This window comes from Pogonomyrmex barbatus, unplaced genomic scaffold (assembly GCF_055798465.1).
Source record: "Pogonomyrmex barbatus isolate J1 unplaced genomic scaffold, ASM5579846v1 scaffold4, whole genome shotgun sequence".
Classification (NCBI taxonomy): domain Eukaryota; kingdom Metazoa; phylum Arthropoda; class Insecta; order Hymenoptera; family Formicidae; genus Pogonomyrmex; species Pogonomyrmex barbatus.
The window spans coordinates 4,963,294-4,988,205 of NW_028297138.1; the positions used below are offsets into that span (position 1 = coordinate 4,963,294).

The following is a 24,912-nucleotide window of genomic DNA, read 5'->3' on the forward strand; positions in this document are numbered from 1 at the left end:
AAGATAATGTTTGATAGAATGATTGTTTTCCGTATTCTGCTTCTAAAATTTATTAAAAAGATAACAAATTTACAAGCACATTTTTTCAATATAGTCCTCTTGCTTTCAATGCATTTGATTTGCATTCAAATATAAGTTGATTTACAAAAATTATACATATTTTATACATATATCATAATAAGTATCATTTACAAATGTATGATCCGTTCAAAGATCCAAAAAAAATTTTTGATTAATTTCTCAGCCATGCGTGTATTACTTTTCTCATACTTTGGATATCTATAGATCTATATCTATTAAACTTTTGAAATACTTTAGAAGTTGGAATTTGATATTTAAACAATCTCTGTAATTCTAATTCTATTAAATAATACGATTCAATAAATTATAAAAAGATAAAAATTATAAAAGATAAAAAATGTTTTTCATTTTAATTTTAATTTCACTCTCAGATAATCAGTTTCGAAGTACCCTTCAGAAATGTTTTAAAATGTCATTGATTATTAATTGAAAACATAATCGAAGCGTTTTTTTAATAATATAAATTTGCTGCACATATGTTTACAAACAAAGGGAAAAATGAAGTGCCTTAATAAATCCTTTTTGTTATTTTTTAAATAAATCTTAGAAATAGAGTGCACAATTATTAACTTGTACTTGTATATTAAATTTTGCAAAATTCATAAAAAAATCTTTCAGAATTATATTTATTATAAAGTTATTTTGAAACGATATAAGTATAAATTTAATTATGACAGAGCACTTACTATACTTTATTTTTGTGTGTATTTATATGTACAAATCAAAATTTAGATTAAATGATTATAAATCTAGTATATTAAATTATAAACAAATATATAATTATTGTAAATATTATTGTAAATTATATTGTAAATTTATTGTGTAAAAAGAATATACTTGTATAATTATGTAAAATATTCGGAAAAATAATATAGTGCTTTATATAGTACACATGGATTGTAATTTTGTAATGCAATTATATGATACAGAAAATTGACGTTTAATACACTATATCGCTAATATTTCAACATGCTTCAGATCTCGTCATTTATATTGAAACTTATATAAGATTATCACGATTAGACTATATTCTATATTTGTCTATATTCACATGAATATCAGTTTCTGTATCATTATTATTATGCTATCATTATGCTATTAAAATGGCAAAGTCTGGAGTAAAGCTAACTTCTGTACCAAATATATTGTGTGTGTGTGTGTGTGTGTGTGTGTGTGTGTGTGTGTGTGTATGCGCGCGCGCCGTGTATATATATATATATATAAAAATTTCCTTTTATTTATTTCACACGCACGCACATATGCATACTTACGTGGTCATATCTATTATTACAACTACAATCTCTCAATTATTTTTCATTCAATCTCATATATATCTATATATAAATCTTATGTGTATTTATGTGTATTTATACAAATAAAATTCTTCATAATTAATAAAATGTCCGTTTAATATTTATATTAGTGCAACAAAGGTCATACCACTTGCGTGATTAAGAATATCACTGAACTGTTAAATGATATATTTTGCATTAAATGTAAATAATTGTCATAATATCACTAAGATAATTCACTGCTCATTTGCATATTACTAGATATTGTTTGGGAATTGTTTTCGCTACTCTGTATAGGCACCTGTGAATCAGAAATAATATCAGCAGTTCCTTTAGATGTAAGTACAATAGGAGCATTCGCTATTGTTGCCTCTGCTTTATGATATTGCTTCACTGATGACGATAGTGCTGTTTTTGATTTAATTTTTGTTTTGTTAGTCTTTGTTTGCTGTTCCATGCTATCAATTTCAGCCCAAATGCTCCTCACTTCTTTAAAAAGCTAAAAAAGGAGTTTATTTTTATTTAATAACATAAATATTTATTTTTAAAATAATATTAAGATTTATAATATTTACGATAATAATAAAACAATTAAACAATTTTTATTTAAAGAAATTATTATTTAAAGAAATTCTCATCTAGAAGATAAAAAACTGATTGATTTCTTTGTATTTTTGGAATATGTATACTCTATACTAGATATTCAAGAGGTTTAATGAATACGAAAAATTCCTCGAATTATAACAGTCAACATGCTAAGTAAGTATATCTATTTTCATCTCTTATATATTTACATTAAACTCAAGTCTATTTATACTAAATTTAATATCCAATGTTTTTTATTAGAACGCAGTATTGGAACTTATACATGAAATAATAATAAAAGTCTAAATATTATTTTTTGTACCAAAATATCTTCTATAAAAAAAATATGAAAACTATGAAAAAAATATTATCAATAATGCCATGTATACATATTTGTATTTTTGAATTTTCGACAATTTTAAAAATGATGGGATTAATAGGAATTATATTAGAATCAGATAAAAGTATTTATGGAAATTATGGAAATAGAATACAGAACCACATTAACAAATCCAAAAAGGGCGTCTGAAATAGGAGATCTAAGAAAATAAAAATTGCTTAGACAGCTATTTTTCAGCTATTTTTTTTGGATCAGTGGAAGAACTTTTTTGGATCAGAAATAAATAGCCAGATGTATTTGTAAATATATTATTATCAATATAAAAACTATATCTAAATGATATATCTCATAATTATATTTTTTAACTGGCGTCACTAAAATTTCAAGAACCAAATCGATTTCAATGACATTTTACATACACAGAAAATATATCACTATTCCTACTTTTTAAATTAAATTTCTATTTAAAAAAATATATATACATACATTTACAGTATGTAAAAATTAAGGGTAAAAAAATCGCATATCAAATTTTAAAATGACATTTTTGTAAAATATTCTTTAATTAGACTGATTTTGCTACAGATTATAACTATATTTATAACTGAATAAAAAAAACATTCATTTATTTTATAAATAAAAAAGCAAAGATATTAACAACACTAAGAAAATTTATTGGATACATTATGTGCAAGAATTTATAACTCTACTAATTATGAAGATTTGCAGATTTTAAAATTATTTCTGTTTTTAAAACATAAATACATATAAAAATTACATATAAAACCCTTTAATTTTTCTTATTTTTCAGAGATTTATTCCTAAAAAATACTTGAAATTTATATACCCAAATGAAAATATTTCCTTAATATAATAAAATTAATACAATAAAATTACAATCCTTAATATAATAAAAATTAACTTACTTGATTCAACCATGCTTCATCTGCCAATAACTCATTTAATATTATTGTAGTGTCTTTATGTGGATCTGCTACTTTTTTATCTGCTACTCTTCTCGCACATTCCAAAAACATCAGATACTTCTGATGAGCAACTTTATTATATAAAGCTACCTTCTTTTGACAAATACGGCACAATAAAAAATCCTAGAGAAGAGAATAAAAATAAATAAAGGCCAATAAAAATTTTGTTATATCACATTCCATTTATATCGTACTTTTTCGTGAGGTGTTCTTGGATCAGGTGGTGAACCTTCTAATGTAGTACCATTATAAGGTTGTCCATAAAGTAAAACTCTGGCATAGATTTTAGTCTGTTGACAACCAGCACATAATTTCCCTTTATATTCTGATGACGGCAGATCTTTAAGCACATTGACACATGGCCATGTTGACATTGCTGTCACAACACTTGCTTTCCATTTAGTTGTGAACAAAAGACGACGTTTTCTTTCTTCAGTTACTTCATCGACAATCTTAACATTTGATAGAAAATAATCATCTAAGCAATAATAAGAAATATATAATTATTATCTTGTAATGTAATGTATATTTAGCAGATAGCAATAAAAAAAGTTTAATTTTACTTTACCTTGTTCCTGAAATATTTCAGTAAGAAAATTAGAATCTAAAGCTTGTGAAATTAATGTCTGTATGTATACTTCAAAATTATCTTGATATTTTTCAGTATCTTTCATAAATTTATCAATATTCTCACTATAATCAGATAGAAATAAGAATTTATAAAATTTGTAAAGTGTTGAAACATATTTTTGTACAAATATTTACCTATCATCAACGATCATCTCATCTCTCAAAAATTCTACAATTGTTTCTGTCTTGCCTTGCTGCCAGAATTTCACCGGCACTTGTTGATATATATGACGATTTTGTGAAACCCATGCAGAATACTATAAAAGAATAAATATTATAATTAAAATAGTGAAAGTTTGGTTATTTCTAAAATAATCAAAAGTATCATAAAAAAATTTAATTAAATCTTACCGTAGGTATGTTTCTGTATAAAGTTTTTCCATTGGATTTGAATGGCTGATATTTCTGAAGCAATGTTTTGCCGTCTATCCTCCAAAGAGGAGGATCTTCTTCTTCATCTAAATCTGTTTTAATTACAACAAATTCGCCAGACTGTAAAGTGAAAAAAGATATTATTTTTAATATACTGCATATACTGTAATATTTTAAATAAAAATATTATCATAAGCCGTTTATATATAAATTTATACATAGTATTTTCTTATTTAACGAATTTTAATTTAAATAATTACCGCATCTTCTAAGTTGCTTATTGAATGCTGCATGCAAAATGTAATAAAATATTAATTTTGTTATTTACACAAGACATGGTTAACACAATATCAAAAAGATCGTTACAAGATATGATAGATACCTTAAATGGCGAGATATCAATATCTTCGTCACTTGCTGCCGCTACTAATTTTTCATCAATCCTACAAAAAAGTTTGCTAGAACTATTAGAATTTTTTGAAGAGATCTCATGTCTCTTTCTCGTTGATTTTTTAGAAATAATAGCTTCTCCAGAAGAATAACCATCTTCTTCTAACATTTTTCTAATCTTTTTGGTGATAACAGGTCTTGTACGTTTTTTTCTTTTATCTTCTTCATCTCCGACCAATTTTACAGCAGGTGTCCATGCTGGATCGGAATCAGAATCGGCTTGTTCCTCATCATTATCGAAATAATCTATACCCTGTTGCCGATCCAAAAATTGTTTTACTGATGTTTTCTCTTTTGCCTTCCTTCTTGATGTCTCTCGTCTGGGAGGAAGAAGTAAAGGATCCACTGTGCAAAATAATGTTTTTCAAAAAAATAAAATATTAATTTATAAAGAAATATACATATTAAGTATGTTTGTATTACCTTCTTCCATTTTTTTCAAAGATTTTTTTTCTACTCCTGTACTAACAATTGCTGCTGCTGCTGCTGCTGCAGCTCTTCTCTTTCTATCTGTAGGCCCACCAGGTTTAATAGGCCGACCTTTCCTACCTTTCCCTTCTGGTTTTACAGTAACAGTTTCAATATTATTTGTATTATTTATATTTTGTGTTTTTTTTTCTGTTTTCTTAGGAGGAAATAGAAAATCATCGTCGCTAGTAAATCCGTCATCGCTCGAATCAAAATTTACTTTTTTCCTTTCTTTTGGCAGCGGAAAATACCTAGGATCATTAGCATAATCTATTGTTGGTGTCTCTTTAATCGGTATCTCTTTCATCGACATAGATTTTTCTTGAAATTTAACACTTTCACCATTAATTGAAGCTTCCATGAGTTTGCTCGTCTCAACAGGTATATATGGTTTTGATCTACTCCACGTTATTTTCCTACCACCTCGTATAGCGGATGGTGGAGAAGGGTCCCTTTCACCTTGTAAAAACTTTAAATAGCTCGTCATAAATCCTGTATTAGGATCCCTGTTGGGTCGTTTGAAATCTTTATTCATTTGATTCATACTTTGCATCAATTGCTGATCTTGTTGAAGGAAACCTAGTTCTTCTTCAATGTTAGGAACGATTACTTTAGGCTGATCATCTCTGATCTCTTGATTGTAATTGACATTTTGGTTTGTATTTTCACCGAATCCTACTGGCGTTATCTCAACCGAAGATTGAAACTCGTGAGAATGATGCGAATGGTGACCTGCAGGAATATGAAAAGCCGGAAAATATGGGATAGGTGGTGGTGCATGATGATGCGATACCATTAGCGATTGATGTTGATGAGCTGAAGAACCTACAAAATTACTTGAATGATGCAATGACGACTGAGCACCAAAGGCGCTGGAGGCGGTGGGAAACATTTTGGCACTTGGTGGCGGTAAATTCCATCGTTCGAATTCGAAATAACCGTTTTGCTGTTGTTGATTCGCTGCATTGTGATGTGCAGGCGGAGGAATCCTGCTAAGATATTCTGTCATTGTCGCGCCGCTCGCAAGCTCGTTAGATAATGGAGTACTATGTCCATTCTTTTCCAAACTTTTCCTCTTTTTATTGGCACTATCGACTTTTCGCCGTTCTTCAACTTGTTTTTGTTGTTCCGCTGCACCAACTGAGGTAGCAATAGTGGTATGTTGTTGCAAGCAAGGACTTTGTTGCAACGTTTGTAAGTTCTTTACAATACTCATTGGATCTCCCCTACAGCTGCTCAAATCTTGAAGCGCTACTTGATTAGCCTCAAAATATGGTTGCTGTCTATCAGATACATTTATTAGTCTTTGTACTTGTTGAACCGGCAAATTTTGTGTATTTATATCGTTAGCTGCTGTGTTTGCACCAGTATAGACTGAAAACTTTCTATTGCCGTTCGTCGTTTGTCGATTATCATTTTCCCAACAAATTTGTTTTTGTGTTTGCGAAAAGTCTTGTTGCTGCCTGTCATATGTTTTATTCTCCACATTGTAAGCTGCCTTGTTATTTTCTGTAGTGCCTAGTGCTCGTGTGATTACTGACGAATAGGCTACCTGTCCCTGTGATGCTGGTCTAGGAACAGTAACATCCAAAGGTGATGATGGGGTGACTTGTTGAGTGACTCCACTTTTATACGATGCATTATTAGTACACTGATTGCCATTGTTTTCGTGTTGTTGCAATGGTGATGGTGATGATATGGTTGCCATCGGGCTATTGTACATAGGATACGCCGGACTTGGTACATGACCCAGAGGACTAGCCTGCGAATGAGTCTGTAAAGGACTCGGTCGACGTGGAACAACAACACTGCAGTCGGGTCCATTTTGCGTTGAAGTATTGGACGAGTAAGCAGAATCCGTCGATGTTGCGGATTTGGATCTGCCTGGGTGATGATATTCTGTATCACTCGTCGATCCCGTCAAATAATGTCTATAAGATGCGCTCTGTTGTTGCTGTTGTTGATTCAAAACATGAAATGTTTGTTGCTGCTGCTGCTGAGAATGCGATTGTAGATTGCTGTTAGATGATGTCCTCTGATTGCTTGTGAGTTTACCATTAGTGTTGTTGCAATTAGTAGTATTATTTGTAGCATAATTTAAGTTGCGACTTTCCATAATAGAGAAGCTAATTGGAGATGATTGGTTATCATGTCCCTGTTGCTCGTTTCGCCTATGTTCAATTGTGCCTCCCAAATCTGAATAGATTTTGGTCTGCGCTTTGGTTTGAATCTGTTGAGTTGTGGCCGCTGCTTTATTAGGTGATGTAAAATTGCCGTTGCGCGTTCCCTGCTTATCCTGAATTACTTGTGTGGAACCTAACCGCACAGGAGCACTGAGAAAAATTGTTGTTGATGTAGTTGATCTTAAGGATGGTTGCGATATTCTGTATTCTTTGCCAGAGGAATTGCTTGGTGTCGATACAATACACGATTGTTGATGTTGTAACGATTGCACTTTTTCATTTTCGGTAGCAGATTGATTTCCAGTACCTGGATAACTATCAGTCAAAGTGTCAGGACTAAATGTTGGAACTTGATGAAAGAACGTTTGACTGTTGCTGACTTGTGATGTAGAAATAGTGGATTTTACACTAATAATAGGCGATTGAGGTCTCACATTAACTGATTTTTTTGTGTCAGATGAACAAGTAGATGTTTTAAAATCTGCATTACATGCAGATGGACTAGTTATGTGAGATGCATTAATGTTATTTATACTTTGTGTTGTACTGAAATGAGCATTGAATGTATTTTCATAACCAGTACTAGATTTTGTAGAAGACGGACCAGGGGATGAAGAAACACCACTTTCATGTGGTAAGATACCAAACGGGCTAGGAAGTTGTGTATTGTTCTGAGGTGTCCAGGCCAATGTTGATGTAGGTGATGTTGATGTTCCTTGCTGTTCAAAAAACATAGTTTGATGAGCCGAGCTATAATTCTCCCTTAAGATATCAGATTCAGTCGTGTTTTGTTTTGTCACTGATATTGTTTGTGCTTGAGCAAGAACTTGCCTATGCTGAGTAACATAATGTGCCTGCTTAGTGTTAGGATGATGAAACAAAGGTGAAAAAACTTCATAACCTACAGGGGGTGGAGATAAAAACCCCCCTGGGTTAAAAGGAGATGGTTGACCTGCCAGAGTTGCTGTTGTATGAGCCGCTTGCAGAAGTAATTGAGATGTTGTTGCTGATGGTATCGTTTGTGTGACGGCTGTTGCTAAATGATGAGATACAAAATCACTAGTTGTAGTTGGTGTTGTTTGAAATGTTCCTGTAGAACTGCCCGCAGTAAGGCGATTATATGACGTATACCACGGACCAACAGGATCCATTACCCAAGCTTAGCACTGTAGTGCCTTGCTTGGTAAATATTTAGCAAATTCTTCTGGTTGATAATATCAGAATACATTCAAAGATAATTTCTCTCATAACATTTTTTATTACAATTTCTTTAGGATTGTTTTCACTTTTTATAGTAACTTTTACTAAAAAACATTTCAAGTAAATGTAGAGACAAAAAATTCACTCTAACATCATTAGCAGCATGGCAAAAGCTTCCTATTTTCTCTGAAAAAAAAATAAAATTGTATGTTTACTATTGTTTCTAATAAATAGATAAATAATGTTTATCAAAAGCAAGATTATAATTTTTTTCAAATTATATTTTTCATATTTTAATCAATTAAAAATTTTACAAATGTTGCTACTTTAAGATATTTAATATAGTGTGAACAATAAGATCATTTAAAGATTAATCAAAAAAAAAATTAAAAAAAAGAAATATTACACTGATAATATTATGACTGCTATGACAGTCCCTTTCATTTTTATTAATTCTGTCAATTAGCATGAAAAGACTAGAGAGTAATCAAATTTTCACAATTGCAATAAGGATAAAACTGTTACAGTTTTATATTGATAAAAAAATTACTCTTAAATAATAAATAGAAGAAAAAACTCATTGCTGACTTACGTTTTATGTAACATCTGAAACAAAACACAATGAAAAAATATGTGTTGTAACGATTGATCGCGTGTTTCTGAAGTATCACAAGATTGAACGTTCGAATAAATGACGATGGATAATTGTGGATATCTGTAAGATCCAAGATTATTCGTTGATGAAGCGTCTCTCGGCGAATCGTGACATTCAGCTATGATCGATGATAACAATTGACGCGAACACTGCACAATCGATGATAGTAACAGCGACGGCGATGACGGGACGGCGGGAAACGACCGTCGCATACTCGACTGCACGACTGTGATGACAAGGACGCTACTCTCTTGAGAATGCGCGACCATACGGCAGAATTCTTGCGAGACAATATAATGCTCGCCGGGTTACCGAATGCGGATGTTTCGATAAATAATACAATATAAATACACGAACGAAAGTTTTTGCACGATGAACGTACACGCGATATACGGGCGGCACCAGCAACGGTGGAAGTGGCGGCGGTGGCGGTGGCGGCAGCAGCACCACCGGATGGTGAATCGTGCTCACATGATCCGAGCGTATACAATCATAATGAAAAGTGCGCATTACGAGCACTGCTTAGCGCACGTCATAAATACGACGGCAATTTGGCGCTTTTATCCGCGCGAGATCATTTAATGTTTAGAGAGACGAGGTTGCAACGACAAGCATCGACATCCATGCTCGTATGTAATGTTATCCCACACTGTTAACCAAGTGATTATTACTCGCCATTTTGATCCCGATTAACGATAGATCGTGCCATCTTTTGTTTGTTTCGCGAACATTGCCTGCCACAAGCGGGATTTTCAAATAAATAAATAAACTCGATTTCTTGTTCAGATTTTTCTTGTGATTTATTCGATTTATACAATTTATTCAATTTTATACAATTTATGCAATGTATTCAACTTATATAATTATACAATTGTATGTATACAACTTATACAATTTATTTATTAATTAATTCAAAAATAATTCACAAAGATTAGTATTCATAGGATTTTATTTAAAATTATCTTAAACTACATACATCTCATGAGATCTCATAAATCAATTAGGTTGTATTAGCCGTATTTTAAAGCCCGAATCAGACTGTAGATTAATTAATTAATTAATTTGATAGATTTGAACTAAATCACTGACAAAGTATTATTAAAGACGTGGGATAATTTTCGTGATTGTCAGGCAAATTAGCGCATAGTAGGAGGAACAAGAATAGGAACAGAAATATGTTTAATCTTTATTCCTAATTTTTATTTCCATTTATTCATCAAATTTAATATTTATTTCTGTTTTTAATACCCACTTTCATTCCTCTATTAAGGTGCAAATAAATGTTTAGTTTAGATCCACTACCTTTTAAATTAAATGAATTTATCTCATGCGATTTCTTTTAGCCTAAAACAAAAAATCTGAAAAAAGTACGCTCAGCATTCAATGAGCATTAAAATTGACATTTTAAGAAATCTATCAACTGACATAACGCTCGACATTCTTAATACTTTCGAAATCGGTTTATCCTTATTGTTCATCAAATGTTAAACAAGGATAGATACGGGCATTGCGATGACGCGCATGCGATGCGCGATATCCAATGAGCGTACAGCTTTTCCGAGAAAGGTATTCGAAAATAATTAAAATATTTGTCCTTATTTACATACTCCATTTTACGAACCAGATTATCGCTTCCTCTCTGCATTATTCTTCTTTCTTCACAAAAAATAAGTTGTATCCAATATTGACATTTAAGTCTCATTTTATTTTTCTTTTTTAGTATTATATATAATAAATATAATGCATTTAATTCCAAATAATCTGTTTTTGAAATGCAGAATATGGACTATTCCTATATAAAATCCACAATTGATAAATACTGTATGTAAAATATTCTCTACTTCCATAATTAAATATAATAAATTCTACTTTCTATCGCGAAAATACAAATATTTTTACGATTATATGTATTGTAGGTACATGCGGTCTATCATTGCAATTCCGCGAATGCATTTATCCTAATGTCCCATTGAGCAGAAAAGACGGCAACGGAATCAAGTTTCAACCAAGTTTTAATTGCAAAATAGTTTTACAATTACGTTAAAAATATTTTACTGATAAACGAATTCTATTGTTCATCGATTCATTGTATATATTATTGTATTTACATTAAAATATTATTCCAATTATTAAAACTATTATAAATCATATAAAAAGTCTAATTTTATATTATTCCGTGTGGTCCGTTTCTATGTATTCCGCTCCATGGAACATAAAAAAAATAGAATATGTATACTCGTGGATAATGAGGTTGCAATACTTTTTTTTTTCTAATAAGTTTAGGATCGCAAGATTAAGTTCATTTCTTCTTTACGTAATCGTGTTATATAATTACTATATCTATTAATTTTATTATATAATTAAATGTTATTTCTCTCGCAACTTTTATCAGATCTAATATGATTCTACAATTAATCTTTAGTCATATATTGAATTAAATCAAAGATAGGTTAAAAAATTTATTGTAATGTGATCTACTGATCTTATATTTGATGAATTTGAGACAAATCTTATTTATTATAAATTTCTCGTGGAAACTTGTCATTAAATTCATGTTACATAGTGTATATGCAATTTAGTAAAATTATAATCGTTCATTGCACATGAGCGAAAACAGTGATCCGCATCCTGAACTTAATCTCGCGTTCCTAAACTTATTTAAAAAAAGTGTTGCAACCTTATTGTCCACAAGTGTACAAGAAACAAAGCGAAATGATTGTGATTGGTCACATTAATTCCGTTCCGCTGTAGATTTCGCGCCATGGGACGTCAGCCTAAGGCTGACTTTTTATGCTTTTTACGCTCGACGCTCATTTTTAGCGTCAAACTAAATCACGCGAAATCAAAAATAACCATTCAGATTTCACTATTCTGTTTAATTTTGATTGTAATCTAGTTTGACGCTAAAAATGAGCGTCGAGCGAGGTGGGCCCGTTTTACCACGTTGCAATTGACCACCAACCACTCATAACGTTTGAACAGAGGAAAACCTCTAGGCACCGGCCGTTGTGAGTGGCTGTGATCGCAATCGCAATCGTGGTCAAACGGGACGCTCCCATCGAGCGTCAGCATGAAAAGTCAGCCTAAGACTGAATTCCCAGTCATCCGTCGCGTCACAAATTGACCAATCAAAACACTCCATTTTATTGCATCATTTGCCGCGCGATTCCTTGCATGACGCATCAGTTAGATTGCTCGATATTCTAGAGACGAACGGATTTCTAACAAGAAGAAAGAAATGAATCCCAAACGTTTATAATTCTACAACACAAATCATAGAAATAACACTTGAATTAAAATAATATAAAATACATTATTAGCATTTTATTAAAATAAAATTAAATAAAGACAATAAGTGAAAACATAATAAGTGAGAATATAAAGTGAATAAGGTGACAAACATGATAAATATTACATACATACAAATGATATATGAAAATAAAATATTACATACAAATGATAAATATTACATACATTAATGTTATATAATAATAGTATATTATTTAAATAATAGTATATTATTAGTATATTATTTCAATAAAATGCTATAATGTATTTTATATTTACATTCTGATATATAATATTTATTACGTATGTACATGCCCGCGCATATGTCAAAAAGGATGTACAATCCAACAGATTACTACTTGAACAGTGCTAATCCATAGAAACTAAAATTATTTTATTTAGAGGATTTTGTTGATACCAACATTATCCCCTCCATTTTTCGGGAAATTGTCGTAACCGAATTGTCTAACCCAGCCTAAGGCTTGTTCTACAATACGTCACATGTCAGTGTCGCAAGTCACAAGGCACAAGAATTTACCAATCACAGTCGAATATGGGAAGACTATTTGATTACGATTAGCCCATTCTTACGACCCACGACACCGATACACGACGCACTGTAGAACAGGCCTAAGCTGCCCCGGCTGCATACAGGACGCGGCAAAGCGGCAACGCGGTAGCCAATCACCGTCTTGTTTTCTAATATGTAACGAAGTTATATATCAGAAAACAAGACGGTGATTGACTACCGTGTTGCCGCGTTGTCGCTTTGCTGCGTCCTAAGGCCTGTTAATATTTATATTTAAATATGTTATATATATGTTTATATATGTTTATATGTTATACGTTTATATTTATATTTAAATATGTTTATATGTTTGTTTATATTTTTATTTAAATATTTTATTAAACATTAATTTCATATTTTTAATAAAATATTTACCATCGTTATACAAATATTTGCATAAAATTCCTTCGGCCGTTCTAATTATTTTTCCATTTTTCATCTCGAACTATCTTTATATTTGTCTTGCTGTTTCTGTAAGGATCATTATTTAAAATATGCTTTTACAATTACGATTAATTTATGTATCACACGACATATTAACATTTTATATCTGTGTTTTTTGACATCTGACGATAATTATATCACTACAATAAATAAATATTAATTTCTTACTTAATCTATTCATTGTTATAGACCTTGTTTATTCTCATTATTTACTTAATAGAACTTGAAAGAGTGTAAAAATCAATTTTTGATAAAGGTTGGAAAATATAAAGATACAAGATCTTCCGTCATAATGTTTACAGATATGAAGTCTCAAATTGAACTTATGATCTCACTTAACTCGACTCGGTCGAGTTAAGTGAGATCATAAGTTCAATTTGAGACTTCACTCGGTCGTGTCGAGTCAGTAAATCGAAAATGCTATAAGACTCGACTTTTTCGCTGCAGCCATATTGAATTATGACGTCGAGGCGAGAAATGACGTGAAGTTTTGTAACGTCCGCAGAAAATTAAAACTTGCGGACGTTTATCCGAAATGATGTAAATGCAGTCGAGCGGTACCTTTTTTTTTTATTTAGAGAGGAGAAATCTTCGCAAGACCCCCAACGGACGATAGTTGGGGAGTGTGGGATTCGAGTGGGCGGCACGTTGGACGAAATGCCACCCAGCCTCGCCTATCCACTAAACCTCCTCTATAGTCTTAACGACCATATTAGAGAGGGTCCTGGAACGTTGACGAAACAACACATCACGAACCCTCCCCCGGTCTTGGCCCAATGGGCAACGTACTCACTCGTCAACTTCAAGTACCTGCGAATATATGCTCACACATACACACACACACACACACACACACACACACACAACTAATTAAGAGGTTTAAACGCTAAGAAGAGAAACATACGATTAAATAAAATTATATACGAACACATCTGTAACAAAGGACATGGAAGAAGAACAAAGAACATATCTCTATAAGAGATGACTCGATGGAGATAAAAATTATTAAAATTACATGAAAACACGCTATGACGAGGGAGACATTTGGAACACACCAGAAAAGTGTGTTCAAAGGAAAGATAACGTACGAACACACCAGCAGGTAGGACATAATGTTATTAAAAAAACACTCATGAATCAACGAGAACCAAGATAACGAACAAAAAGATTTAACAAAGGGACATTTCCAGACGCATACATACACGTGAGGACTATCCAATGCCCTGGCGATCTCTCTCCGCCCGCTCCTTAGCGGACATGACCTCCTCCGCGAACCTCTTTAGCGCAGTCCACTCCCGCTGGCCACCGAGCACCGTCCTTAAGATTTTTCCCAGATCGAGGGGATCCATATCTCCCAGTTCGAATTCCAACGCATCATACAATTCGTACCGTTTCCAGAACCATGCTCGGCAATCCAGCAGAGTATGATCCGCGTCGTCAATATCTCCGCTCGTGCAGTGCGCCCAGAGAGGCGAGGGAGCCCGATCCATGCGAGTCAAGAATTCATTAAAACACCGATCCTATTCTCTCTTTCCCTCCAATAAAGACTCGCAAGTCTCTCCGCCCTAATTTTGAAGGGAAAAATCCCAGCCAAAGCAGTAGCGCCAGTGTAAGAGATGGATCTATAGCCACAGATTACCCTAATCGCCAATGATCTCAACAAATTGTTTGCGTCTCCAACTGCAACCGATTTATAATCGAGTCGATCGGCTCATATGGGTGCCCCGTAATATAGGATGGACCGTACAACAGAGGCGTACAGTCGTCTCTTCCTTTGCCCAGGTCCCCTAAGGTTGGGCATGAGTCTGCTCAGGACGCTCAGCATATGCCTCGCGCGCGGGACGATGTAACGAAGGTGCTCCCTAAATGTGTATCCATAATTATACCCAAGTACTTAATTTTATTACTAAGATTTATGGCGAGTTCACGAATCTTAATTTGCGGAAGGTGGGCAAGCAAAGAGAGACCTTTCCTGCCGAAAACCGCGATCTCAGATCTTATCTATCGACACTTCCAAACTGAGATTCTCTATTCTGTCGATAGTACGGGCGGTGGCTGTTTCAATTTTTCGAGCCGCAACATTGACGTCTCTGGCGACTGTAACCAAAAGCGTGTCATCCGCATAACAAGACTTGAAGCATTCCCTGGGATCATCCTTCTCAAGAATTTGATCGTATGTCAGGATCTACAGAAGGGGACCGAGTACCGATCCCTGCGGTACTCCTCCGGTCACTCCGAAAGCTCCTAAGCAGGTTGTTCCTGTCCGCAAAATTAACGTAGCGATTGCTCAGATAAGCCCTAATTATGAGGCACAAGTAACCGGGAATCCCCCTGGGGTCGATCGCCGAGACTATTTCCTGTCATTTGATAGAGTTGAATGCGTTCTTAATATCCAGGCTGGCCACACCGTAAAACATCTTCCCGTGTTAGCATTAGATATTATATCTACCACCTTTTTGACTGCGTCGATAGTGGATCGGCCGCGTCTAAATCCATACTGCTGATTAGATAATAGTTGGTTCTCCTCTAAAAATTCATACACTCTGTTGGCGATGATCTTCTCAAACAGTTTGCCAATCGTGTTCAGCAGACAAATTGGACGAAAGGACGACAAGGAATCCGCAGGTCTGTTCGATTTTCTTAGCAGTACCAATCTAGAGACTTTCCAGTCGTCCAGGAAATAGGACTCACGCATACATCTAGTAAAGAGCACGGCAAACACTTCCTTCGCAACTTTCACGGCTGGAATGAGGATCCTGTATGTAAAGCCGTCGGGACCCGGCGATTTCCCATTGTTCTTAAGTCTGCCGGCGGCCACATCTAACTCGGCGACGGTTACTTCTGGAACGTCCCCAAGTGGAACGCGGGGACCAAAACTCCAAGACGCCTCACCCCCGTCGCCCTCCGGAAACAGGTGTGATATCACCCTTACTATAAAGGCCGGTTCCAAGGATTCGCATACCGGTGTCGTCAGTCTTCCTCGTGACCAGCTTGTATGGGCGTCCCCAAGGATCCTCCTCGATGGAGTCGATCAACTCCTGTCATGCGTTATCCTTGGTCCTCCCGATATTCGCCCTGAACTCCTTCTTGACCTCCTTAAAGTCCATCCACAGCCGTCTCCATACCGCACAGCTCTTGCGCGCTCGCGCCCTCGTGTATCGCCTTCTAGCCATTCTGCATTCTGTCCCGACCTATGGCGATCTCCTCGCTCCACCAATAGACACTGTTCTTCACGGAATGGTTGGTAACCCTACAGGCATCTCCATATTACACGCGTCTTTAATAATTTTTTCTATCCTATTGATAAGCTCATTCAAATTCATCGTCTCCACCCCATACAACATCCAGAAGCCCGCGTGCAAAGCCGCAAGAAATCTATCCCTGTCCATCTTTTTGGTGCTCCACCGTGGAAAGAGTCGCGTGATCTAGGGATGTTATTTTTATTTTTCCCACTAGAAATCTCCATGATAATAGTTCTATGGTCAGACGCGTTGTATTCGTTCAATACGCTCCATCTTGAAATCGATTCCAAAAGGTTACCGGAGCACCACCAGATTTACCGTGGACTCTCCCTGTATCCTATAGCATGTGCTAATTCCGGGACTGTTCACTAAATTTAAGCCACACAAAGTCCACACGCCCACTCAAAAAGCAATTTTCCACAATTGTTATCGCACTTGTCCCACACATGAGAACGGGCATTAAAGTCTCCGGCATCAGCCAATAGCACTCGAGCGCCACCGGCAGAAACCACGATGTCAAGGAGAGTATCCAAAAATTGTTCGAATTCTCTAGATAAGCGATTAGGAGAAAAATATACGCTAATAATTACAAAATTGACAGTTTTTATCGCCACGACATCCGGAGCAGAGGCGAGCAGTTGCCAGTTAAATAAAAATCTATTGTTAACATATAAAACCGCTAGGGAAGGGCTATCTTGAGAGATATACCAGCGATCATCGTGACGGCGAATAGAGTGTGGCTCCGAGATGATCGGTACATCGATCTTCTGCTCATTAATTGTGTTCATAATTAAATCCTGTGCAACCGAACACTTGTTTAAACTTGTTTATTTGTAAAATCTTCATAATTGTTCCACAGGGTTGATTTCCGTCGTGTCCATAGCAACCAACGTACCCGTTGCCCTGAGAACCAGCGCTCCGATTCTCAGATCCTCTCATGGGTGAGGAAGAGTTATTCAGTGATCTGTCTCTCAGATTGTTCAGATTGTTCAGGAAGCACCGGCGTGCAGAACTTGCTACCCGCTCTGTGGTCATATGGAAGACCTCTCTTCCTGCAAACGGGACAACACGTACGATTTCTGTAAGTATTAAGCTTATGTAAAGGATCTCCGCATATAAAACAGGATCCAGACCTGTCAACTTCACTGGGGCACGATGCCGAGTGTGACCCCTCGCGAAACACTTGAAACATCTCACAGGTCTGACAGGGAGTAAGTCCATCCTGACGGATTTAACCCATCCGAGGTTTATGTTGTCGAGGTTGGATAGTTTCAGAGCAGTATGCAGCGGGCATTGCAGCCACACTATGCCGAGTCCATTTCTCGCGATCCTAATTGGTCCAACTCTGACTCTCCGAGGAACAGTCACCAAGAGAGGAAATTTGTCGACGGATCTCCTCAGTTGTCACTCAATCGTCAAAGCCGGTGAGTCTAATGTCAGCGTATCTAACTGGTCTACTGATTTTAACCCTCGAGTCGCCAATAATGTTCCTCATTGTCTCAACTAGCAGATCCGCTTTATTAGAAGAATCTGCCTCTCGCAGCTCGAGCAGGACTCTATCAGAGAGTGCCCGCTTAATCCTGGTATCCATTACATCTAATTCTTGTGTGGAAATTCCCTCTCTGGCCCTGCTGAGAACGGACGCGTAAGATGGCCCACCATCCTCCACCACTATCGAGATAGCTGCTACATTAGGAGAGGGTACTCTAGGCCTTCTGTCTGAAATCCTTTGGCGCTTGTACGCTGAGATTCAATGTTCCTATTTCTATTCCCAGCAGCATCACTACATCGGTTCTTCTGCATTTGTTTCTCTTGACCACTTCTGTCCAGCTTTCCATCTTTCTTCCCCCAGCTTCGGAGGACGAAGCAGGTGTTGTCTGCGAGGGATAGCACTCGCCGCGATCTCAAAGGTCTCAAAGGTCTCAAAAGTCTGGTTATCCTTTCCTGTCAAGCCTCTTCAGTAGAAGTAAATTCCCTCTCCTCTTGACATACCAAGATCATCTGCCAATAGGGACCTCATTGTGTCGGTAAAACGAACCAAAAGCTCATTCACCGCTTCTCATTTCCTTCTCCTAGATAATTCTACCTTATCTGTATTTCTCTTCTTATTTATATCCTGTCTGATATTTTTAAAAATTTCCAGTGCATTGCGGGAAATCCGACCGAAGCGCTTATCGACATCTTCATTGCGCACTACTCCATCAGCTCCGTCCGACCGAGGCCTGTCACCATTGGGAGGCACAGGACGTTCAGAACGATTTCCGTTCGAGGAAAATTTCCTTTGATTCAGCTCCTCCATAAGATTCTTGATAGACTGTCTCAATGATCTGTTCTCTTCCTTCAAATCATTAAGTTCCCGTTTAATGTCCTCGAGATATCTATTTTGAAGGTCTTCCTTTCTTTTTGCAGCTTTCCTGGAGATAAGATCTTCCACAGCACATTTCGCCGATAATAAATTAATTTTGATGATCTTGCAAAGAGCCGGATTTCCTTCTGCAGTTCTCCACCTCGTTCAGCCATTCGATGACTTGAGCACCTACATCTTCGGAATTGAGATATTTTATCATATTATATCTGTCCTCTATTTCCATTTTCTGCCCTACCGTTAAACGCTCTCTCTCCTTATTCTTAGGAGAAGATCCTAACCTCCTCTTCTTAGACTTGACTTCAGAAAGGATGTCTCGTTGCCCGTATTCGTGTACGAGACAAAGCTGGCATCTTCATCTGAATCGATTAGACTAATCGAGTCTATCACTTGCCCTTCCAGATCCCTACTACAGCCAGCGATTTCCATCTTATCACTCTCTCTGCTTGATGAATAGAGTCTACTAGCACTGACATCATCGTCACGAACCTTTGCTATAAGAGGATCAGGGAATCTCCGAGAGACATCCTCTAACACGCGGGGGATTCCTGCGGAAGAAGGAACACCACCACCGATTGTTTCATTACCTACCGGACCGGCCACCCGGTCACCTATCTGCCCTACGCCAGTTAAGGCCTGCTGGGAGCAGGGACTCAACTCCCAGTGCCACGATCCTCTCGACTTTCCACATCGAGAGGGGTCCCGTTGCCCAATGACGACCGCACAGAGAGCGGGTTCTCTCCACGAGGCCGCCCCGCCATCCGAGAAGCAGCAGGGGGTGATCTTTCCATTTTTCTACTCATATTCATATTTTATAATTGATTTTTTTGCAGAAGTAATCCTCTCCTGTCCAGCCATTGTTGCGTCGGAATGGGAAGTTCCAACGCAGTCGTCAACGATGAAAAACAGTCCAACGAAAAGAAGAAATCAAGAAGAATAGTCCTAAATAATCAGGAATAAAAAGAAAAATCAAGTAAGATATCGATAAAAAATTTTTTTAACTAGATATTTTAACAACTATTATAATGTTATACTGGCATTCAACAAATAAATAAATTAGAAAGTTTTTCATACTAACAGGCTTCAGACTCATCTTAATCCTAAATTGAAATGGAAAGGAAACTGAGCCGGCTCGACGTGGTGACGGGAATCACATCCCTCGATGCATGGCTATTCGCCGACTCCGGATATCTTAGCTCCTCATTACCTATCCATACTAACAAACACCTACCATCCTCTAGACTGTTCTACTGTAATACAGCCTGCCTGGTGGCAAAAACATCACCAAAAACATCATCTTTCAGCAGACAGAAGAGGCAGCCACAGTTCAAGTACGGCTACGGACCGAGTAACAGACAACAGATACTCCTCCAGCACGTTCAAAGTACGAGAGACCTGAATCAGCTAATATAATAGATAATAGAGCTAGATAATAGAGCTAAAAAGAAAATTAACAAGAGCAGACTAAAAGATTACGATTAACCTAAAAATTAAATAACATTAGAAAACAACGAAGAAAAAACTAAATAAATAACAATTAAAAAGGCTTGTAACAAATAATTCATAAAGCTAAGAGCGATCAATAAATCAACAACACTGCAATGAGTTGAGAAAATTTAATAAAAGAACAACAAGATAAGTAATTCATTAAATAGATAAATAAAAAAAAATATTAACAATAAATATTAACAATAAATAGTAATAACTACAATCTCCTAAACTTCTTAGAGCCAACCCATATATATATATATATATATATATATATATATATATATATATATAAACAATGAATAACTCATAAAGGATCTATAAACAACTAACTGACTAGATAAATAAATAAAAAAACTAACATTGAGACATAAGGCAAAAAATATTAAATAAGATCAAACGAATCGAGCTTCTTAATAATTAAGATAAAATTGGACGGAAATAATATATCAGCTAATTCATGAGTATGACAAACTTTAATGTGTATCTCACAAGTATATATATAAATTAATCTAAACTATAATTAAAGAATCTGAGAAGAAATCTATATTAAATAGCACAAAAAACAGTCTGAAGCATATGAATATCATATCAGAAACTTTAATAGTAAAATAGTCGAGCGGTACCTTAGGTTAACACATGCGCGATTTTAAATATTAAGACATAACTTTTATCATTTTACAGTTTTATCATTTTATGTATACATATATATATATATATATTCTTTTTTTTATAACTTTTATTATTAAGATAATTAAATTAATAATTAATAAAGCGAGAATTCATTTTCTTTCGTCTTGCGTTAAAAGATATAATTTTATTTTATTACTATTATTATTGTTTTCTGTTGGGAAATATAATTTTATAACATAATTTTCTTTTTCTCGAATCGCCTCTTCTTCGGTTTTCGATGCTGCAACTGTAGAAGAGACAAAGGAGCGTTCGACGATCTTAGTTTATACTAAAGGGCAGGCTTATCGCACTCAAAATATTCCTAATATAAACATTTCAACGAAGAGCTAGCTCGGAGAGTCTTTCGTTGCGCAACGAAAATTTAACTGACGAAAACGTTAAATGAATTCTCGTTTTGCAATAAGATTTATTATTAAGCATTAACGATATCTTCGAAAAATATTAGGTCTTAGCTTTATCTTTCTAGCTTAGGTTTTTTTTTCTTTCTTTTCCATTTATCTTTTCCTATTTTCGCGTGAATAACCGTAACACGAAATAAAATGCTCAGTCGAGGAGTGCTTTGTTTGCCCCTCCCCTTTGCATCGGGTCCTACACTAGAGGTACGGCTTGGACGCAGACGCGGCAGTCGTTACCAAATCGTCAGAGAGTGCAGTCATTGTCTCAAACCGTTGAATCTTATAATTATAAAGGAAAAGTAAAAGGAAAGGAAAAGAAAATCATTAAAATTCTAATACATTTAATAATTTAACTTAATAATTTAACTTACCTCTAACAATTTAAGGTAATTATTGCTTCTAATATTATTTGGAATATTATTTGATTTGCCTATATTATATTATTTGATTTTCTCATATTATATTATTCGATTTGCTTATATTATACTACTGATTTTCTTATATTATATTATTTAATTTGCTTATATTATATTATTTGATTGTCTTATATTATATTATTTGATTAGCTTATATTATATTATTCGACCTGCTTATATTATATTATTGATTTTCATTTCGTTTTAATATCATTATTTATATAAATTTCAGAGATAACTTAGAATTTAATTATCATATTTACATCTCCAGACAGCACATAACATTGAAAAAATGTTGATGAGACGTTGTAATGTTTCATATAGATGTGCGGATGTTTTTTTTTACATCTAATCTGTGTTGGCTTTTCAACATTGATTGTAAAATGTTGCTACAACATTGAATATGCATATATGTATGTATATACACAAATATTCATTAAAATTTTTTTCTGAAATCAAGAAAGGTCGCCAATTTATTAAATTTTCATTGAAATTTTTTTACATCAAAAACAACACGGCTTCAATAAACAGCGACACGGATCTTTTGCATGACAATTATCTGCCTGTCCTTAACCAGTTATCGATTTAACTCTTTCTTTCTTCTCTTCCTATTGTTCCGTCTCCACCACACACATTTTTTTGTCTTTTCTCTTCTCTTATTCCTTTTTTTGTCTCCTTCCTTCAATCCTGTATCGATTTGTTTTACACGTCTTTCTGACAACAGTAATGATTACTATTTGATACTACTCGACTTTTCGCTCATGGATATTTATTCACTCATTTTTATGGACATAATGACTTTATAATTTTACACAATAATTTTTATTATTTATTTATTTCTTATTTAATTTAATTTTTTTTTATTTATTTCTTTAATATTTATTTCTTATTTATTTTTATTTTTATTCTTTTATTTTCCCAACCTGCGACTTTTTAGTTTTTGACTATTTGTAATTTTCTTTTTATCTGACTAATTTTAATACGTTTTGATGGTTTGTGTGATTTAGCACTTTAATTGGTTTTTATATAATTTAGCCACCACTAAAAATATCTTTGGGCATTTGTCTGACCTGATCTTTGTCATGTTTTTACTTACTCATGTTGGGAACAAGTGACTGGAGACTTTTTCATTTATCTTTTTGATTGATTCTATGTAAGTCCAATAGTAATATCTCATTTTAATGTAACACAAATTTGTTTTAAGATTTATATATTCTATGTTTTCCCTCAGATGTTACTGAAGATAACTTAATACAGGTCGAAATGTTGTTACTTCAATAAACAAAAATTTTTCAAGCAAGAAGATTCGGCTTGGCTTATATGCCTCTTATTTTTCTCATTTGTATTAAATTATGTTTTATATTGCTATATTATATCATAATTTCATATATAAATTAGTAATAATAGGCAATTTAAAATTGCATTATAAAAGTGAAATATACGTAAAATCGTGGAAGAGTAGTGCAAAAACCTAAAATCTACGTCATATCGGTATGACATATGATATCAATCATGTTCCATCAACATAGATTTAACATTTGATTGAAACAATTTTGTCAATGTCCATCAGACGTAGATATTACAAGTATAAATTAACATTCGCGGACATTTTTACATTGCAACAATGTTTATGCAACATTGATTCAATGTTGATCAACATCAGCATAGTTGCAACTCAACGTTTTTAAAACATTGATTCAATGTTAATGTGCTGTATGGGATCGTATCTCATTATTATTACTATTTGATATTTTTATATTGGTTGAGTTATATATTATTCATATTATTATTACATCTACATCAATCTATGCTCAACGTCAATATCTCTGTTTATATATATATATATATATATATATATATATATATATATATAATTAAGTTTATATTACCCTTATCTTTTGCATCGATCAAATATTCACATATATGTAAACCTATATTTCCGATATTACGGCATTATTTTATTCATCACTATGTCTCATATTTCACGATATAATTCTCATTAATACTTTCATTACTATTATTATATTATTATTATTATTTCCTTTATTATTATTATTTTAATGTAACTATTTATTCATGTTACATTTAATATTTTACAATAATCCAAGAAATCATTTCTTTCTGTCATATTAAATAAACTTTGAATCATAATTTCATAACCAATTACACCAACAACCATAACTTTACAATATAATATCATATCTCGATTATTATATTAACGAAACATATTTCCCCGCGATTTCCGCTCGGTCGCGGGTTCCAATCCAAAAATATAATTTGTAATCGTATCCAGTATCGCCATTGAACATAAATACACTAGATATTCCTTCTCAAATTCCATTAACCATTCTACGCCATCTCGGGATGTAACAGTTTCTTGCGTCGTATAGCTTTATCTTGTACTTTTCCCTTAAAAATATGATATTTTTGTACTTTTAAAACTTGTAAAAATATCAGAAAGTAAAATATCTGTCCAATAAAAGTGTAAAATATTTCTTGAAATAATGGTACATTGCTTGGATCCTCATGTAGACGGGAGGGTCTCGTTAGCACACAATGCGATAGCACACATCCACACACATCAGCCGCTGCTTAGGAATTTTCCAATGGACCACCAATTAGAAAATTCTATATTTAATTGGCCAATTAGCGTTGTGTGCTATCGGATCTCTCTTCATGCAGACACCCAATGCTGATTGGTGAAAAACGGATAATGGGGGTAAATAGTAAAGATTCATTCGCCGTTTTTCCCCATTACTTATTTTTCACTA

General features: G+C 34.2%; 2 protein-coding genes across 13 annotated transcripts; one reads left to right on the forward strand and one right to left on the reverse strand.

Annotated features, from left to right (window-relative positions):
- Positions 1-1,471: 1,471 nt before the first annotated feature.
- Positions 1,472-9,897, reverse strand: LOC105426868 (uncharacterized). 3 transcript variants are annotated; one of them, XM_011638274.3, is made up of 10 exons: positions 9,180-9,895; positions 5,160-8,773; positions 4,669-5,081; positions 4,547-4,573; positions 4,266-4,406; positions 4,050-4,171; positions 3,853-3,977; positions 3,479-3,762; positions 3,225-3,407; positions 1,472-1,872 (listed from the first exon to the last, which is right to left on the reverse strand). In XM_011638274.3, the coding sequence occupies exons 2-10, from the start codon at positions 8,536-8,538 to the stop codon at positions 1,600-1,602; spliced, it is 4,947 nt and encodes a 1,648-aa protein (XP_011636576.2). In that variant the 5' UTR covers positions 8,539-8,773; positions 9,180-9,895; the 3' UTR covers positions 1,472-1,599. The 3 variants fall into 3 exon arrangements, with proteins under 3 accessions (XP_011636576.2, XP_088936950.1, XP_088936951.1); XM_089080824.1 differs by lacking the exon at positions 4,547-4,573; XM_089080825.1 differs by lacking the exons at positions 1,472-1,872; positions 3,225-3,407 and having other exon boundaries at positions 3,528-3,736; positions 9,180-9,897.
- A 7,370-nt stretch (positions 9,898-17,267) lies between these two features.
- Positions 17,268-23,444, forward strand: LOC148935738 (uncharacterized). Of its 10 annotated transcripts, none has more exons than XR_016140147.1 (5): positions 17,268-17,538; positions 17,644-20,122; positions 20,230-22,111; positions 23,177-23,294; positions 23,373-23,444. XR_016140147.1 is itself a non-coding variant. In XM_089080839.1 (5 exons), the coding sequence occupies exons 2-4, from the start codon at positions 17,722-17,724 to the stop codon at positions 20,107-20,109; spliced, it is 426 nt and encodes a 141-aa protein (XP_088936965.1). In that variant the 5' UTR covers positions 17,268-17,538; positions 17,644-17,721; the 3' UTR covers positions 20,110-20,122; positions 20,214-22,604. The 10 variants fall into 10 exon arrangements, 3 of the variants coding, with proteins under 3 accessions (XP_088936965.1, XP_088936964.1, XP_088936966.1); XM_089080839.1 differs by lacking the exons at positions 23,177-23,294; positions 23,373-23,444 and having other exon boundaries at positions 17,644-17,865; positions 18,054-18,208; positions 19,983-20,122; positions 20,214-22,604; XM_089080838.1 differs by lacking the exons at positions 23,177-23,294; positions 23,373-23,444 and having other exon boundaries at positions 17,270-17,538; positions 17,644-17,865; positions 18,054-18,208; positions 19,983-20,122; positions 20,230-22,604.
- The last annotated feature ends 1,468 nt before the right edge of the window (positions 23,445-24,912 follow it).